This window comes from Colletotrichum higginsianum, chromosome 6, assembly GCF_001672515.1.
Source record: "Colletotrichum higginsianum IMI 349063 chromosome 6, whole genome shotgun sequence".
Taxonomy (NCBI): Eukaryota; Fungi; Ascomycota; class Sordariomycetes; order Glomerellales; family Glomerellaceae; genus Colletotrichum; species Colletotrichum higginsianum.
The window spans coordinates 1,172,273-1,190,525 of record NC_030959.1 but is presented as its reverse complement, the minus strand read 5'-3'; the positions used below and the strand labels follow the sequence as shown (position 1 = coordinate 1,190,525).

The 18,253-nt window shown below is 58.5% G+C and overlaps 5 protein-coding genes across 5 annotated transcripts; 3 read left to right on the top strand and 2 right to left on the bottom strand.

The window, feature by feature from the left end:
* Positions 1-1,376: 1,376 nt before the first annotated feature.
* CH63R_08784 (Nitrosoguanidine resistance protein) lies at positions 1,377-2,759 on the top strand (the record flags this gene model as incomplete). The annotated part of the gene is made up of 1 exon (XM_018303758.1): positions 1,377-2,759. The coding sequence occupies one exon, from the start codon at positions 1,377-1,379 to the stop codon at positions 2,757-2,759; it is 1,383 nt and encodes a 460-aa protein (XP_018155781.1).
* Positions 2,760-3,260: 501 nt separating this feature from the next.
* On the bottom strand, positions 3,261-5,003 carry CH63R_08783 (Amidase; the record flags this gene model as incomplete). Its single annotated transcript, XM_018303757.1, has 1 exon — positions 3,261-5,003. One exon carries the CDS (start codon positions 5,001-5,003, stop codon positions 3,261-3,263), a length of 1,743 nt encoding a protein of 580 aa, XP_018155780.1.
* Positions 5,004-7,242: 2,239 nt separating this feature from the next.
* CH63R_08782 (uncharacterized protein) lies at positions 7,243-7,657 on the top strand (the record flags this gene model as incomplete). The annotated part of the gene is made up of 3 exons (XM_018303756.1): positions 7,243-7,308; positions 7,362-7,541; positions 7,604-7,657. 3 exons carry the CDS (start codon positions 7,243-7,245, stop codon positions 7,655-7,657), a joined length of 300 nt encoding a protein of 99 aa, XP_018155779.1.
* A 1,600-nt stretch (positions 7,658-9,257) lies between these two features.
* CH63R_08781 (uncharacterized protein) lies at positions 9,258-10,637 on the top strand (the record flags this gene model as incomplete). The annotated part of the gene is made up of 5 exons (XM_018303755.1): positions 9,258-9,317; positions 9,441-9,700; positions 9,758-9,786; positions 10,006-10,131; positions 10,189-10,637. The coding sequence occupies 5 exons, from the start codon at positions 9,258-9,260 to the stop codon at positions 10,635-10,637; spliced, it is 924 nt and encodes a 307-aa protein (XP_018155778.1).
* A 724-nt stretch (positions 10,638-11,361) lies between these two features.
* Positions 11,362-14,313, bottom strand: CH63R_08780 (Ankyrin repeat domain containing protein; the record flags this gene model as incomplete). Its single annotated transcript, XM_018303754.1, has 1 exon — positions 11,362-14,313. One exon carries the CDS (start codon positions 14,311-14,313, stop codon positions 11,362-11,364), a length of 2,952 nt encoding a protein of 983 aa, XP_018155777.1.
* Between the last annotated feature and the right edge of the window lie 3,940 nt (positions 14,314-18,253).

The following is an 18,253-nucleotide window of genomic DNA, read 5'->3' as shown; positions in this document are numbered from 1 at the left end:
GTGAAAAGTCCGTCTCTCCGGGAAGCCTGACGGCTGACCAACCCACATGAGTCGGTGGTCGGCCAGAAGCAGGGGGGGCCTAGTGCAATAAATTCGACACCCACGTTCCAGGATCTGGAAGCGCAAGTTTTCGCTGTCCGAATCCGCTTGAATAAAAAGCGAGCGCGCCACTCACTCACCACCCCCTTCTGGAACCCCCCATAACACGACTGACTATCCGTACGTCAATCAACAAAGCGAGGGTTCTTCAAGCGGTACGGCACGCTTCCCCTGATGGACGGATACTTGCTTATCCATACACATGAGTTGGTGATTCCGGGGCCGCGGATCCCATCCATACTCGCTTGAGAGCCCAACGAGAGAGAGTCTGTTGAGACTGGACGATGACCTTTTAAGGTAAAGTTTTCAGCTTAACAATCAGACTAAAACCGGGTTAGAGTTGGGATGGCACCACCCCCACGACAGCGTGTAAGATGGGACCATACCATTAGCCCGGGGACACACGGCACGTCGCAGAGCAGGGGGAGAGGGGAAGGGAGGGATCGTCCGTCAGATCGGCGAACATAAGCGCCGACACGCCGTGATTTGTGTTCCGGATGCATGTTAGACTACGCCCCGTGGACGTGAACGTGGACGCTAGAGGGGGATTTATCCACCCACAGGACCAACCGCCCGCCCTCTACCCCCTTTGCCGACTCATCGGACGCGTGGGCTTTTCTTTCGACCGCGCCGAACCCGAGTCAAGCCCACCTCCCACCACCGGACTCTTCCATGGCCATTAAAGGGAAAAGGGCACTTAAGGGGGCCAAGCCAACCCTTGCGGGCTTCGGCCTTTCGCATCTAAAGGCCTGCTTACCTCCGAGTGGGAAGCGGGAAGCGGGAAACCAAGGCAGAAATCCCCAATCTCTCTCATATAGGCAGCCAGCCAACCAGCCAGCCAGCCAGACGGTTCGAGGCCGGTGGGACGGCCGGTCGTGTTGTCCGCGTTCTCAGACTACTGAGAACTAATTAATAATTAACGGGGGGGGAGGGTCTCTCTTCCCAAGTCCCGACCCGTCCCGGGATGTAGGCAACACAGGGCCGGCCATGTTGATCTCTCCTCCGCTATAAGACTTCAACTCGCCCCATCGTCCCCCCCTTCAACTCAGCCCTACTTAACTACCCTCCTTGGCACGTCCAACATCAATCAAACCTTTCCCCTTTTCGACATCTTAATCCCAAAAAAGAACAAGCAGCTGCAACTCCTCTCTTCGACTTCAAGGTCTTGGCAGCCGTAACCTCAACTACTCTCCCCCCCCCCTCTTCAACCCTTTGTATTACGACATCGACAACACTTCCCCTCTTCAACCCCTAAGAACAGACAGACGAGAAAAGCCATGTCGACCTCGGGCCTGCCGGCGCGGACGCCGCTGTCCCATTGGAACGGCGGCCAGCGCAAGGCCCTCGTCATCCCCACCGTCGCCGCCTCCGTCATGATCCTCCTCCTCGTCCTGGCCAACATGTCGTACCTCTTCGGCGCCACCTTCCAGCAGAGCAAGCGCATCCACGCCCTCAAGATCCTCGCCGTCGACCTCGACGGGGGCGCCGTCGGCTCGGCGGTCGCCGGCGCCTCCAGGAGCTTCCAGGCCGCCAACTTCCCCACCATCGAGCTCGCCTCGGCCTCCGAGTACTCGACCCCGGCCGCCGTCAGGAACGCCGTCTGCAAGGGCGGCTACTGGGGCGCCATGTACGTCCACGAGGGCGCCTCCGACAAGCTCGCCGCCGCCGTCGCCGGCACCTCGGGTACCACCGCCGCATCCGCATCCTCATCCGCATACAACGCCGCCGACGCCGTCACATACATCTACAACCAGGCCCGGTACCCGGCCATCGCCGACTCGGTGCTCCAGAGCAGCATGCAAAAGGTCGTGGCCGCCTCGCGGGGCTTCTACTACCAGTCCCCCAACGGCACCGCCGCCCTCCGGTCCCTGAACACGACCGACCCGGCCGCCCTCGCCGCCTTCCTGAACCCCATCTCGTCGACCCCGGCCCTCATCGGCGTCCAGCCGCAGGCGAGCCGCGTCTTCTTCAACACGGTCAACGTCATCGTCCCGGCCCTCGCCCAGTTCTTCTACGTCCTCGCCCTCAACGGCATCGGCCTGAGCTCCGGCCTGCTCGCCACCGTCCGCGTCCGCGACGTCTGGCTGCTCCGCTTCGGCATCGGCAAGCTCTACGGCCTCCTCACCGCCCTCGTCGTCACCGGCTACCTCTGGGCCTTCCGCGAGGACTGGCAAGTCGGCGGGCCCGAGTTCGGCAAGTCGCTGCTCGTCTTCTGGCTCTACATGGACGTCCAGTGGCAGGTCCTCGAGGCCCTCATCGACTCCTTCATGCCCATCCAGCTCGTCCCCTTCTTCTTCCTGACCTGGATGCTCACCAACGTCGCGAGCGCCGTCTTCCCCTTCGAGATCATGGCCGGCTTCTACCGCGTCGGCTACGCCCTGCCCGCCCACGGCATCTACTCCCTCCTGGTCCAGGCCTGGACCGGCTGCGCCGACCAGACCCGCGTCGCGCTGCCCGTCCTGTTTGCCTGGTGGATCGTCGGTCACGTCGGCTCCGTCTTCTCCATCCGCAAGCGGTGCGCCGATGCCTCCAAGATGGCTGCCGCCGCCGCCGCCAAGGCCCCGGCGGCGCATGGGGACAACGTCTCGATCCCTCCCCGTTCCCCCAGCACCGAGATGACTCTGCGGTCGGACGAAGAGCAGGTCCGCAACGAGAAGTGAATCAGTGAGTGAGTGAGTGAGGAATGGCGACCACACTTCCGTTAAAGAGGGATAGCGTGTGAGGGAGGGATGGATGGATGGAGACAATGGGTGGATGCTTTGGCACAGCGACTTGCTTGATACCCCGACACGATTATGGAGTTTACTACTGGGTGGCATCGAGGCTCCGTTGAGCTCTCTCTGGCTTTTCTTTTGGATGGTTCGGTTTTTCCATCACGGCGTCATGAGCAGCATCGGGATCAGACTCAGCTCAGATGTAATACTGTTTGTACGAAACAAAAGAATTAATACAACTCTTCTAAACCTTTGGTCATTAATGCAGTCTGCTTGTGGTAGCCCGTCACGCGTGGTTGGGCAAACTTTGAATGATACAACATTTGCAGTTCAGTCATCTCATTGCAACAGGAAGATGAGTAGTTGACGACGCAACCGACAGTGATTCAAGAATCCTCCTCGTTCGCACAATCCTGAAACAAACAGACGACTCATATAGACTCACATCTACAACGCGTTCCCTCCTCCCAGTCCCAGAGGGCCCTCCATCGCCCCGAGAGCCGCGAAGAGGTCGTTGTCGTGATACTTGCGTGCCACGACCTGGATCCCCACCGGCGCGCCCTCGAAGTCGCCCTCGGCCCAGAGCCTCCTGACTTGCTCATCCTGAGCGCCCATCACCGCCTCGTCGTCGTCGTCGTCGTCGTCGTCGTCGTCGCCGCCGCGGGGGCTGTAGCCCTCGGCGCCCTTGCCCAGCGCCCTGATCGGCGTGGGCACGACGGCACCCGGGTAGTCGACGTAGTTCCAGAGGGCGGTGTAGTTCCAGAAGCGCCCGGTCTCGTGCGCGCACGCGGGGCCGACGTAGGCCGGGCACACGACGACGTCGACGCCCGCCTCGTTCCAGTGCGCCGCGAAAGCGCACCGGAAGTCGTCCCGCGCCACCCGCTGCCGGAGGACGCCCGCCGCGTCCAGGTCCTGCCCGGCCGACTCGGCCTCCCGGATGACGGACTGCGTGAGCGGGAGCATGGGCTCGCCCGTCGCCGCCAGGGCGTCCCTGATCTGCCTGCCCCCGTCCGGGAAGAAGGCCAGCTGGATGTTGCGGAGCGCCTCGCCGACGCGGTACGGCGCGAAGCCCTTGACCTCGAAATCGGGTGAGCCGCTCAGCCGGGCGCGCGCCCAGTCGAGGGCCCGGGTCACCGGCGGCTGGGGCGTGATGACGCCGTCGTCCATCATGAAGCCGACCCTCAGCGGCGGCGTCGCCCCCTTCGGCCGTCTGCCCGTCAGACCTCTCCAGGGGATCGGGACGAGACGCGGGTCCTCCAGGTGCGGCTGCGCGGCCTTGACGGCGGCCACGAAGAGATCCATGTCGCGCAGGGAAACGCCCAGGGGCCCGGCCGAGGCGAGGACGTTGAGCTCCGCGGCGAACCCGTCGGCGCCGACGAAGCCCTTCATGGGGAGCGTGTACGACGTGGGCTTGAAGCCGTAGAGGCCGCAAAAGCTCGCCGGCGCCCTGATGCTGCCGCCGATGTCGGTGCCGACGCTCAGGACGGAGCCGCGCAGGGCCAGCAGAGCGGCCGCGCCGCCCGTCGAGCCGCCGGCCGTCAGGTCGATGTTGTGAGGGTTGAGCACGCGGCCGTGGAGGGAGACGGTCTCCAGGTGCATGACCCCCTGGGGCTGCGCCGTCTTGCAGTAGAAAACGGCGCCGGCCTTTCGCAGGATGGCGATCATCTGGCTGTCGGCCTCGTCCCTGTGACGGGTGACCAGGAAGCCCAGGGAGGAGTGGTGGCCGGCGATGGGGATCATCTCCTTGACGCTGATGGGGACCCCGTGCAGGGGGCCGACCGTCGTTCCCGTCTTTGCGAGGTGCTCGTCCAGAGCCCTGGCCTGGTCGATGGCCTCTTCCATGAACCATTCCGTCAGGCAGCACGTCAGCTGGTGGGCGATGATGGCTCTCTTGGCGAATGCGGTGGCAACCACGACGGCGGTGAATTCCCTCGCCGCAATGGCGGCCGCCAAGGAGACGGCGTCGAAGTTCTCCGTGATGTCGATCTCCTCTTGGGAGAGGATGCCGGACTCCCGAGGGATGCCGATGACATTCTTGGACGGGTGGTCGATGATGGAGGAGGAGATGTAGTATTCTCGCGGCACCTTGGCTGAGAACTCGTCGATGAGTGACTGGCGTGCGGTTTCGAAGGCTGGAGTGCCCGAGGGAAACGACAATCGTCTGACGACGGGCAGCAAGCTTGGTGCCATCTTGAAGGAGCAGCGGTCGGGATCAATATAGTTAGTATTTAATACGATGATGTGTCGCAAACTAGGATGATCTATCAGATCCGGAAGAACAACAGTGAGAGTTGCTTCGACCAGTCTCTTTTATAGAAAATAGAAACATGGCCATTCTTCCCTCGCGAGGAACGAACATTGGATTCCATCCCTGACACGTAGAGTCATTGTTCTGTTGAGGTGTAAGCCAACTCCGTGGACTCCGACCAGGCCGGACTCCGGGTTTGTCAGAGTCGGGGAAGTGGGGCCCGCCGGTTGAAATTTTCACGGCGAGCAGGAGAAAACTCGCTGAGTACTGACTGATATGTATTCGGCCGGTTTAGGTTGGATCAACTGATTTTGGTTGGGCCCCGGATGAGTGCAGCAGACAGATAGACAGACTGTAATGTAATGTAATCATTGCCAGACTGGTTTGGATCCAGGACCTACAGTAGTAACTCTGTAGCGCCGTGTTATACAATGACAAAACGCTCAATAGAGAGTGACCAGTCTCTAACCAACCATCTTTCCGCTCTTCGCAATATTACCAAACAGGCGATGACGCCTCGAAAACAAAACGGTGTGCACGCAAGAGGCAAAAGCAAAAGAATCTCCTCGACGGGGAATTGAACCCCGGTCCCCTGCGAGATGTTGTTCACACAATGACAAGCAGATATCCTCACCACTAGACTATCGGGGATTGTTTGGTTGATGGGACGGTTCGCGATGCTCGGCTCTAAACAAGGGCGGAGATTGGAAGGTGGAGTGAGAAACAGAAAGAAAAAGTGGCAAAAGGTAACTCCTCGACGGGGAATTGAACCCCGGTCCCCTGCGAATCGTTGTGTTTGACAAGCAGATATCCTAACCACTAGACTATCAAGGACTTGTTGTTGATGTCATAAATGACCAAATCGGCGGATAAGATCCCTAGAGCTCAGGCCTTCTGTTGTCGTCTCCGGCTCTCAACCGCCACAATTTTCGCCGTTCGCGCAACACAACACGAGGGAACGACAAGGAAACGACCTCTCTCTTCATTTTCAACAACATGGATGTAGCTGGGTGCACACAGCGTAGCAGATACTAGAATGAAGAAGACCAAGAGTCGCGTTGTTAGGTCCGGTATTGACATGAAGATACATCCTCGGCAGCCGTGATGCCCAGAAATGTTTCACCCTTACTTACCCTTAGAGCTCTCGAGTCCCGAATACTTGGGTTCGTCTAAATCGGTTCCTGGAGGCGCAGCATCATCGGCGGTGAGGCGGAGATTGCATTGACGAGCCTAGAGAGATCGCCCGCCGGCAGAGAGCGCCGATCGCTTGGCGGGTTTCCGTTTCCTCGGTGTAGTCCGATCTGCTGACACACTCCGGAATTAGGTGCTGCTCTTTGCGTTCACGGCCGGCCCCTTGTGCCGTCCTGTGACTGTCCAGGCTTCTGCCGCAGTTCTTCTACGGTTGTTTACAGAAGTGTCGGATCGGTGTCTCTTTGCGAAGAAGATGTCGAAATTCGGGGTCCAACATGCGTTTCCGCACCGACAACCACACGGTTCCATGTTTGGACCATTTGGACAACCGAGCAGCAATAAGTTGACTACTATATGTCGACATCCTTGTAACCCGTTCATGAAGTCGATGGAGTCCCAAGGGCTGAGCCATTCTTGGGACCTGCTGCAGTCCACCTTTTTGTCTCTACATGATCGTCTTATGCAGCTCGGCTGACTCGCAGCATCTTAATTGTTTGCTGCCGAGAGATCAAAGTCCGCTGTCCACCACCGGTCGGTCTCGCCAACGAACTTCCATAGCAGCCTTGGCGACGAAGCGTAACGGCTCGACAGCCCATGCCGTCCAGCGGACTAATCTCCGTAGCGACTGTCAGCGTAGATCTACAGCTGTCTGTGGTTGGCCGAGAAATAATAGCACAATCAAATTACAACGGCCAAGGCCTCCCCAAAGCATACACAGCCTCTTAGTTGATTTGGATCGCGGGTCTTTAAACTTCACACTGCGCTTTTTTTTGGTCGTCTGTCCTATGGTAACCACCAGTTGGGAATCTTGTATAAGACGGGCAGAACTCTTTTACTCCAACGTTTCGTTTCCCTCCCAGAGCATCCATCCTCTCTTTCAAGTTTCAACTACTCAACAAGACACAATACAAAACTCTTTTCTCTTTCGCATCTTTCTTGCAAAGACCCAAAAACAAGCACAGCCCGGATTAACCACCCATACCATCCAACATGCGTTTCTCCCTCATCGCCGTCCTGACGCTCGCCGCCGCCACGCAAGAAGTCCTTGCGTCGCATGTAAGAAGCGCCACCCCGCCCGATACATTGATAAACCTCTGATGAAACCGCAGTGCCGAATCGCCGACCTCGCGGAGGACTGCTGCTGGGGTGGTAACAACGGGCGGGACGCCTGCCTGCGACAGAGGACCGGGGCCAACGTGTGCCGATCTCCCAATATGGCTCACAACTTTTGCCGGAACGTGTACAGAGAGGGTCCGGACGGGAAGCAGATCGCTATCAGCGAGACCTGCGTGAGTGCATTCGAATCGCTGGAACTGGAACTGGATGAGCCGTCCGCTGACACTTTCCGCAGGACGCTGATTGCTGCAGTACTCTCACTGGGAAGGGTATTGGTTGCCCCAAATAGGCTGGGGAAAGTCTAGGGCCCCCCTATACTTTGAGATATCCGACTGGCGAGACCTTTCTACGATTTGTTTCTTGTTCGCGTGAACTGGGCATGGATGGAGTCGTTCTCTGGCCGTTGTTGCATTTAGTAGATTTCGCCAGACGCAATGGGATCGAACGAAGGTGGTTTTTGCATGGATAGTCAGGTAGCATGCGTCTTGAATAGAATCCATTTGGTCATCCGAAAGAAACTGATGTTTAGCCATGTGTCCTTGAAACTTCAGGCAATAACCGATCTGACCATGGCACTCGTTGAGTCGTTGCTGTATAACCACAGCTCAGGACAATGTGAACCGATGAAAGCCAGTTAATTTCCAAGCCACGAGATGCAACGAACGGAACGCACCAGAAGAACCAAAACAGTGTAATGGCCGTCTCGTCTCAGAGTATCATCATCCACAACTCCCTGGACACCAGGCCGCTCACCGTAACACCGGAACACCGAACGGCAAAGCCACTCACTCTATTCTTCGTTTTGGGAAGTTCTACGTGCCTCAAAGAGACAGAACGTTTTTGCCATGCATTCTGCCCCGTGGCGGTGTCTCCCCTTCCCACCCTTCCTTCAGCCCTGAAAGGCTACAAGCTTCGAACAAGCCTCTTGATCCAGGATTCCGTGTGTGTGTGTGTGTGTGTGTGTGCCTGATCATAAAACCACAAAACCCGTCAGCCCCGGTTGGTCGGCCCCCAACGCGCTCGATGGGTAACCTGAGATGAGTAAGACGCCTAAATCAGCCTCTTTTGTTGCGCGGCCGTCTGGCGGACGAATCGCGTTGCTCATCTACACTCTTGGCGACCTCTCGAGAGACGTTCAATATCCCTTTTAGGAAAATCCCAATCGTTCCCCCCCCCCCCCTCCCCGTCGCCACTTGGGCGAATTCCAACTATTCAACGTACAACTTCCCAAAACGGCAATCCACGCACACATTCTTAAACCTCATCTTTTAGTTTGATTCCCACTCGTGATGAACTCAAAGTCTGCAACCGGGTCCTTTGGCCTTTTGTTGGTCCCCTATGGAGAAGGTCATACGCTGGAGCTGACAAACTGCCATGCCGCCCTGGGTCGCCACAGGCTCGCAGCGCCGCGTTTGATACGGACTCTGGTTCGCTGCGAGCAAGCCCTTGACGATTTTCAGGAACAGATTCATCGGGGCACACCCCGGGCTGGTTTGCAAGCATACGGCCGGTGAGGTGTTCTCGGAAGGCCAAGACTCGAGCCTCGGCGGGCCGACTGTTATCATGAACCCCCCCCAGTAATGAATCCTGGCGAAGACCGTAATATCTCTCTCCCCATACCCACGACATTACGCTAGGCCTTGAGCCATCCGCGCCTCCATCATAAGCCTGGCGAATCATTCCCCTTCGATTGCAATTTATCCCTCGCTCGAGATTACTGGAATCCGTTGGCTACCCGCGCATGTGCACACCCCGGGTCCAAGTCGTAGGGATGATTGCCCCCCCCCCCCATCGACAATTTCCTAAAAGAGCAAATGTAAAGTCCTCTCTGGCTACACATCGCTCTGAACGCAGGAATCTGATCTTGTTCGACAAAGGTCAGGCTAGCGATGCTGCGCCGGCATCCTGGCAACAGTACGACGAACGTTGCTGTCGGACGCGGCAACCGGGTCAGGCGTACATATAAGGCACGATGCGCTGCCGAAGAAACAAACTACAGACCATCTTGACACCGCAAGCAATCAAACCTTACAGACATTTGCTTTCTCATACCCTCCGATCACTACATACAGTATTACTCGGTACACTCTCGTCAACTCGCACCACCTCAAGATGCCTGCCCCCTTTGTCCCCGCGACGGCCATTGTGGCACTGTCCGATCCCAACAAGATCTGCCATTGCCCGGCAAATACGGCGCCGGCTTCCATCTCGACCTGCCCGAAGTGCTCTCTCCCAAAGTCGGCGGCCTCGGCTGCGTCGTCCTAGCTGCTCGCAGCCCGCGTGCGCTTCGAGGTGAAAAGGTTCGCAACGCCAACGTCAGAAACGAAAAAAGGTATGTCGTTACTACGGAGTTCTTTCTATCACGTCTACAACACTGACATGATACTAGTCTCATGGTTGGAGGGAATGAGAGACGGCGTATGCGTATGATAGGAACATGAGTCAGACTCAGCGTTGCAGGTGGTTCTGCCAAGTATGATCAAAACAACGAAGGTGTCTTTGGGAGAATACCAGGACTTCTCGTTCTGTTTCTTGGAGTTTTTCTTTTGTAGTTTGTTTTGCGTTCTTCATCTGTGTCGTTTGAGTTAGTGTCTGTATTTTCTTCCCTTGTGGTGCGTATAAGAGCTGGGACCATAGCTCGGGGTGGAGAGTCGCTCACCCAAATCGGTACACATCAGAAACTTTACAAAGCGGGATTCATCTTCAACCTGCAGGTGGACGTTGGCATCACTTTGGGATTCTTTCTTAAGTTGACTCGGAGAAGTATGTAGCAGTGCATTTAAACAGAGATCCCCCACCCCCTTACGAATCGAGGACCAGCCAGCCATCTGTCAAATCTCATGCGAAGTCGACAAACCAAGATGCCTCCCCCCCCCCCCCCTCGGACTGCGAGTGGAAAATCATCAACTCGAGACGAGTGGCCCCGCCACGTCCGTAAAGCCCTTGCCCCTCAAATCCGCATCGCCCCCATCGCGGACCGAGTGGGTGGGCTGGTGGGACGCAAACCGCACTTCGCCAACCCAGCGAAAATGAACCCGCCATCGCCGTCGCCGACCAGCAAGCATTGCGAGCGACTCGGTCGCCCGGACGGCCTCATTGGCTCAGTGGTAAAGCGTCTCACTAGTAATGAGAAGATCGGCGGTTCGATTCCGCCACGAGGCAAATCTCGGGATCTCATGATGGCTTCACGGCCGTCTCACCCTCCAACCACCCCTTGGCGATTCTATCTCTGCCGGCCTTGTTGGCTCAGTGGTAAAGCGTCTCACTAGTAATGAGAAGATCGCCTGTTCGATTCAGGCATGAGGCACAATGCTTACCTTTTTGCTGGGTGCCGGATGCCGTTTTATACGCCGAGTTGCCTGGACAGAGTCTCGGTCACCTCTTTTCATTTGTTGTGCACAAGCGTGAGAGTTATTGCAAGTGTGACACAATACTGGTAGGGGTCCCCTTTCTCGTCTTTTAACCTCCCCGGCTTTCGTATATGTGCCAAACATACACTCGGGCGTAGGCTCGATGGTGGGGGAAACCCGGAAAGTGGCTGGGATGAGGTTGAGAAGCCGTCACGTCAGGTCCATCATGGAGTGTCAATGCAGATGAACAGTTCAAGGAGATGTATTGCTCGAAGTCTAATGGGGGAGGTATAGAAGTGAAAAGCGATGATGAAAGAGGGTGTATCCCGCCGGAGCCGAAACGAACAAAAACATGGTCTGATATCATGGAAACCAACCAGCCCTCGAGACATTGAACATGGAAAAACTTCAGTCGCCCGACCTGTCCTCGGTATCTCATACACGGACATTACAAAGAAGAAGAAAAAAGGAAAAAAGAAGTGGTAGGTTTTTCTTGTGCCGTTCGCAGCACGTTGGTATAGTGAGTGAGCCAGTGAGTAACACGGAAGAAAAAGGGGGGAAATGATAGGATGGTGGAAAAAGCGTCGCGTGAAGCCTGTCACGGGCTTCAGCTCCACAGACTTCAGCTTCACAGACTTCAGCTTCACTCCTTGCTCTTCCCGTCCCAGAGGATGATGCCGACCGACTCCTCCCAGCCGCGGCCGGCGGCGATCTCCATGACGGTGCGGCCGGCGTCGTCCCGGGCCTCGAGGTCGACGCCGCCCGCCGCGACGAGCAGCTTGAGCAGCTTGGCGTCGCCGTTCTCGACGGCCTGCATGACGGCGTTCCACCCGCGGTAGAGCTTGTTGGCGTCGGCCCCCTTGCGGAGGAGCATCTCGAGGATGTCCGTGTCGTCGCCGCGGCACCGGCGCACCGCCTTGACGATGGGCAGGTGCTCGCCGGGGGCGTTGACGTCGGCGCCGCCCTCCTCGATGAGGAAGCGCGTCATCTCCTTGTTGTCCTCGCGGATGGCGGACGTCAGGGGCGAGAAGACGCCGCCGTTCTTGTCCTCGACCGAGACGCCCGCCGCGAGGAGCAGCTTGACGCTCTCGATCTGGTCCGCGACGACGGCGCGCTCCATGAGGCCCTTGAAGGAGCGCGGGTCGGCGATGGCGGGGAGCAGCTTCTTGAGGATGGCCGGGTGCTGGACGGCCATGACGACGGGCCAGTCGGCGCCGCGGACGCTGGGGTCGGCGCCGTGGGCGAGGAGCTCGTCGAGCATCTCGGCGCGGTTCTCGCGGATGGCCGTCGTCAGCGGCGTGTTGCCGTCCTCGCCGCGGTCGTTGGGGCTGACGCCCTGGTCGAGGAGCCACATGAGGGCCTCGGTGTTGTTGACGCGCACGGCCGTCTCGATGATGCCCTTGGGGTTGTGGAGGTCGTTGCCGGCGGCGACGAGGCGCGGGAGGAAGTGGGTGCGGAAGTGGGTGACGCACTTGAAGGCCGGGTACTCGGCCGAGTTGAGGTTCGGGTCGGCGCCGTTCTCGAGCAGCAGCTCGAGGATGTCGGCGCGGTTGTCGCGGATCGACGTGCAGAGCGGCGTGTAGATGCCGTCCTTCTTGGTGTTGGGGCTCACGCCGGCCGCCAGCAGCACGCGGACCGACTCGATGTTGTTGATGCTCACGGCCAGCTCCATGTTCCCCGGCGCCTTCTTGCTGTCGGCGCCGCGGGCGAGGAGGACCTTGAGGCAGGGGGCCTGGTAGGTGGCGGGCCAGAGCATGTGCTTGGGGCCCGGGAGGTTCGGGTTCGCGCCGTGGTCGAGCAGGGCGCCGAGCAGGTCGACGCGGGCGGCCATGATGGTCTCGAAGAGCGCCGTCTTGCCCTCCCTGTTCTTGACGTTGGGGTCGGAGCCGTAGTCGAGCATGAGGTCGACGAGCTTCTTGGGCGTCGTCTTGTTCATGGACGCGATGAGCACCGTGTTGCCGTTGGCCATGATGTGGTTCGGGTCGCCGCCGTAGGTGAGCAGCAGGTGGACGAAGTCGACCTTGACGTCGATGACGGCGATGGCCAGCGGGGACTCCTGCGACGCGCCGGCCGACAGGTTCGGGTCGGCGCCGTACTTGAGCAGCGTCCGCGCCATCTCGAGCGAGTTCATCTCGACGGCGGCGAAGAGCGGCGTGATGCCGTCCTTGTCGGCCGAGTTGGCGTCGGCCCCGAACAGCAGAAGCAGCCGGACGCTCTCGGCGTCCTGGCAGAGGACCGAGTCGACGAGGACGTGCTGGTCGGGCCCCGTGTCGGGCGACACGCCGCGGTCCAGCAGCTGCTCCACGAGCTTGTGGTTCTTGCCGTGGACGGCGGCGATGAGCGACGTCCTGAGGGACGGGTTGCCGCTGGCGTTGTGCCGCGGCGTCCAGCGCGGCATCGTCAGCGGGTCGGCCTTGAGGCGGACCACCTTGGTCGGGATGCTGTCGGCGATGGTCTGCAGCTCGCCGATGAGCGTCTCCGTCCCGGACGACGACGGCGAGACGGCGTTGTCCGAGTCGCGGAGGTGGTTCCTCCGGTCCGAGAGGCGGCTGGGCGTGTCGTAGGCGGTGTCCCGGTCCGAGATGGTCAGGTCGTCAAGCGCCAGCCTCCTCTCCGTGTTGTTGTTGATGGCGGGTCTCAGGTTCGCGGCGGCTTGGTGGAGGTCGTACTGGCCATGCTCCGAGATGGTGAGGTCGTCCCCCCGGCCGCTGCCGATCCTGCGGTCCGGTATCCTCGCAGAGTGAGGGTGCCCGTTCTCCGACAAGCTGTGATGGCTCTTGTTGGAGAGGGAGGCCCGGCGGCGCGGGTCCGGGGAAAGCCTCACCTCCTGGAGGACGAAGTCTGCCGAGATCTTCTCGACGAGGGACGGGGGAGGGATATGAGGGGCCTGGGAGGAAATCTGCGGGAGAGGGGACGGCAAGGGGGGCGAGGAATCGTCGGAACGGTCCGGCGGCGACGCGGTCTGGACCTCGAACGACTTGGACTTGGATATGCGTACCGTCGAGTGGTTGTTGCTCATGCGGTCGAGGGCGGCGGCGAGGCCGGCGTAGCCGTTGCCGACGGAGTCGTCCGTCTTGGAGCTTCCCAGGGACCACTGGAAGACGAGGGCGCTCATGCGGAGGGCGTCGCGGGCCTTGCGGAGGGACTCGCGCATGCGCAGGATCTCCTTGTCGGCGAACATCATGCGCCAGCCGCGCTGGATCTTGCCCATGGCGCCCTTCTTCTCGTACTCGAGGAACTCGAACATCATGTGGTCGAGCACCTGGAAGTCCGAGTTGGTCTGGCGGAACTTGAGGTCGAGCTCCTTGATCATGTCGGCGGGGAACTCCTGGTGCGTGCGGGACGCCTCCGAGAGGCCGGCCTCGATGGACCACAGGATCCGGCAGATGTCGAGGAAGTCGTTGGCGAGGTCGCGGAACCCGTGCGGCTGGTGCTTGACGTTGGTGAGGAACTCGAGCATCCGCACCGAGATGTTGTTGCCCAGGAGCGTCGCCCGCGTGCAGAGGTCCAGCACCGACTCCTTGGGCTTGGGTTTGCTGTACATGGCGGCCGTCATGGTGCCTCGTCTTGCTGGTGTCGTCCGCTGGACAGACATGTGGATGTGATGTGGATGTGTATGTTGTGATCAAACGAGGGTAATCTTACTATCGTGGTAGAGGTAATAGTAACAGTAGTAGTGGTGGCGGTGGTGGTGGTGGTAGTAGCAGTAGTATTCGTAACGGAGGGCCAAGGTGGCGAGAAGGAAATGTCAGAGACTCTTGGTCCTTGGATCGTTGGTCGAGGTGGCCCGTATATGCAAGCCTTTGTGCTCAAATGCCCAATGGCAAGGGAAAACGAACGTGGAACAGAGTTTGAAGGAACAACTCGGTGGGGGGTAGGGTTGGAAGCAGAAAGAAAACCCGGACTTCGTTCAAAGAGCAACGTGGGAGAGAACGTCTTGTTTATCTGTTTTTCCATCTGCCGTCAAAAAACCCATATGCGCAAGCCGGGGCCAGATCACTCACACACTCTCCCAATAACAATAGCTTCCCGCCCTAGTCGAGGATGGTACCGGCCGGGCAGACTTGGGCAGCGACAAGGGTCTCTCCGGCGGCGGCAAGCCACGAACCAGGCCCCAGATGAGGGCTCCTTGGGAGAAGAACAGGCATTGGACCCGGCTCGGAAGGGACTGAATCGTGATTACGTCCCAAAACAAGAGAGATGGAGAGAGACTAACACGGAGTGGTCGTTTTAACATTGGATAATGGGAAAAGCCGCGCGCGGGTGCCAGGTACAAGGGGGGAGGGAGGGAGGGGGGGTTCCAAGGGCCAAGGGCAACGCTAGACGGGTTGGAAAGAGAGACGCTCGCTACACTAGTCCGTTCCGCTTTGACACAAAGAAGAAGGCAGAGAGCTCTTGGAAAGCTAAGACAAGGAGGAGGGGGGAGGGGGAGACGAGAAGGGTACTGACATATGCCACCCATCCGCCCACTTGGGCTAGGCGTTAGGACTGTTACTAGCGCCCAAGCCTCACTTGAGATTCTCCAGCAAGAGGCAAAAAGGAAGGGGGATCTTTAGCGCTTGGGACGAAGAACAATACGAGACGGAGACGAGACGGAGACGAGATCGAGATGAAAAACCGTGGAGGAGGAGGAGGAGGAGGAATAGGCAAGGTGTGACAGCGTTTGTTCGGGAGAGAGAGAGAGAGAGAGAAAAGGAGGCGCGGGCCAGCCATCAGCCACCATGTACCCCCCCTCCCCATGTGTGTTCTTACGAGAGAGATACAAACTGTTCTGCTCCTCGCTCATGATGTCCATCCTCCATGTCCCCACGTCCGTGTCCTTCCTGGCGCTGGTGGCGTGGGGAGCTGAGGACGGGTCCTCGCCACGTGAGCAGCAGCATTTCCGAAGCCTCATCCATAGTGCTTTGCGTCTCGTCCTCTCCGTTCTCCGTTGTCTCTGTGCTGTCCAACACTGGGGGGGGTGCTTAGCTGTAGCTTGTCACCAGGAAACGCGGGATCCAACCCAGAAGGTTCCGCATTGTCTTTTTTCTTCTCTCGGGCTCGTCTTTATCTCGATCAATACTCCTACCCAGATTGATCTCGTCTGAGTTGTGAGCTGTGAGTTGTGACCGATTCAACCCTGATGGTCTTTCCCTGTATATGTGTGTGTGTGTGTGTGTGTGTGGAGGGGGGCAGCAAGGGAAGCAAGAACCATAAGCGGGCATCATCATCCGCCGGCCGACGGTTTATCTGACCGCCGTTCCCTTTGTGTGAATTATTGGAGGAAAACAGGGGAGAGGCCAAGGGTAGGGGGCATCGATTATGGGTTAGCTTTCCGCAGTCCAAAAGGCCGGCCGGCACCATTCTCGGAATTGCAATTCCCATGCAAAGTCGGCGGCGGTATGTAGCGTGTGCCGTGTGCGTATCGGGCAGATACAAATGAATGCCCACCCACACCATATATCTGCCCGACCCCATCTTTCCTGTCAGTCAATGTGACGCTGACAGGTTCATTACTCTGAGTCTGTGACCTGCAGGGGGGGGGGATGCTCTGTGCGTGCGGAATATCCGCAACTGGAGAGGTCTGTTCGCATCGTTCGTGGGTACGGCACACGAACCGTCACCCGCGTGTGGTAGACTCGTTGGTCGTGGTCATGCATCAGGAACGCCAAAAGCAGCCGCAAACCCACACCCCTCGAGGGAAGAGGGGCACAAGAAACTAGCAGACCCTAAAACCTGGCCTTCCTATCTTCGACCCCCCGGCGGCCCGCGGGGCATAGAGCTGACGTGACCCCGTTTCGATGGGAGTGGCAGAGTCCGAGCTGAAGGAACTGGCAGGGGGGGAGAGTTCGTTCATCCTGCGTCGTCTTTGATCGACGCGGCGAAAATCCGCGGTTCATAGTGCCAAGTAGTCTAGTGTAGTCTGTACTTGGTCCGGCGGGGGGGGGGGGGGTTCCTTGGCCCCTCCGAGACAGCTGCCAGTTCTGGAAGTGTTCGGTCTCATGGCGGTGGTGTGTCGTGTCGTGTCAAGCTTCTGGGGTCGAATCAAGACGAGGAGAGAGTGTAATGATAACCAGGCCACAGGTACAGAGAGATGAATAGGTACGACTGACAAGGGGTGATGCCGGCCGCCTATCATCCAAGACACGAGCGAGAGAGACACACACGCACGTCGCTGCTTCTCACACAGGTCGGTCCTCGTGTCGATGAGACTGTTTGTGTCTCTTTCTGCAGTGCGACTGTTCGCTTCGCTAGAGAACGTTCCCTCCTCTAGCGTCCTGGCCAGACCGGGGGGGTCCATTGATTACGCTGCCGTCTCATTTAAACTGTTGGTCAGGGCACAACATGCCAAGGCTCATCTGAAGGCGAATGAGACCGGTAGTGGTAAGTACATGGTGTATATGCGTGTTTGTAAGTGTGTTTGTAGGGCATGGGACGGACCCCTCGTTGCGTTTGCCTTTGCCTTTGCATTTCCACAATTCTTTCTTTCCAAAACTCGGAGAGATGAGACTAGGATGTGGAGGAGGAGGAGGAGGAGGAGGAGTCTCGTAGGAGTCGTCTCGTTGGAGACAGAGTTTTGTCCTCAAACAGGGCAACGTCAAAGACAAGCGTGCGTGGCGAAGCCACACGGAACGCCATCTTGGATCCTACCGACGAGTCGGGGGCACCACACCAACGGATTCGACGCCCAACGCCACGTCCACAGAGCCACGGAGGGACCAGTCCCAAAGAATCCCTTTATTCCGTCCAACTAACCGGCTCTTGACGAGGTCTGTTCGTCAAACCAGGGCTTCGCCCTGAGCAAATAGCGTCGACCTTGGGCCTCGGCCGGGCCGGGGCCCAGTCCGGCTGGTCAAATCTAGCCCCCCCCCCCCCCCCAACACCGTCATTCAGTAGTTTGTCCCAATCTCTTCCTCCTGCATATGTGTGTGTGTTTGCCATGTAGTTTGCAATCCACTAGTGACTCCCAGTGACCCAGCTGCAGGGTTTTCCTGGCGTTTGCCTCCCATCAACCATTGCCGACGATGCATTGCCGCGCACCTCTTCCAAACTAACACGGCCGGCAATGAACCCCCGTCTCTGCGCCCTCCGCAGCCCCGGTTTTGTGCTCGGGATTTTCTGCAAACCGGCTAGGCGAGAATGACTGCTATCCCACGCGCGGGGGTGTGCTCTGACTGACTGATAGCTTCTGTCCATCTTCTCTATCGAGAAGCCCGCGCCGAAAGCCGTGGTGTTTACTCCCCTCCCTTCCTGTCTTTGTGTCCCCCCCCATAAGCCACGTTGACGAGGCGTGGCAAAAAAACGGAGGACGCGTTGCGACTGTCTCCAAAAAGGGCTTCTTCCCCACGATCCCCTCACTGCCAAATCCTCGAAGGATAACAACAAAAAAAGGTCAAACGAGAAAAGGGGGGGCGGCGTTGGTGTGTGAGGCGTTTGAGGAGTTGGGAGGATACCGATGTCTTTGTGCCCCCTCCCCTCCTCCTTCATCCTCCTACGCAGAACCCTTGGGCTCATTACGCAGGAATGCCAGTCACACAACTGATCTCCAAGGATCC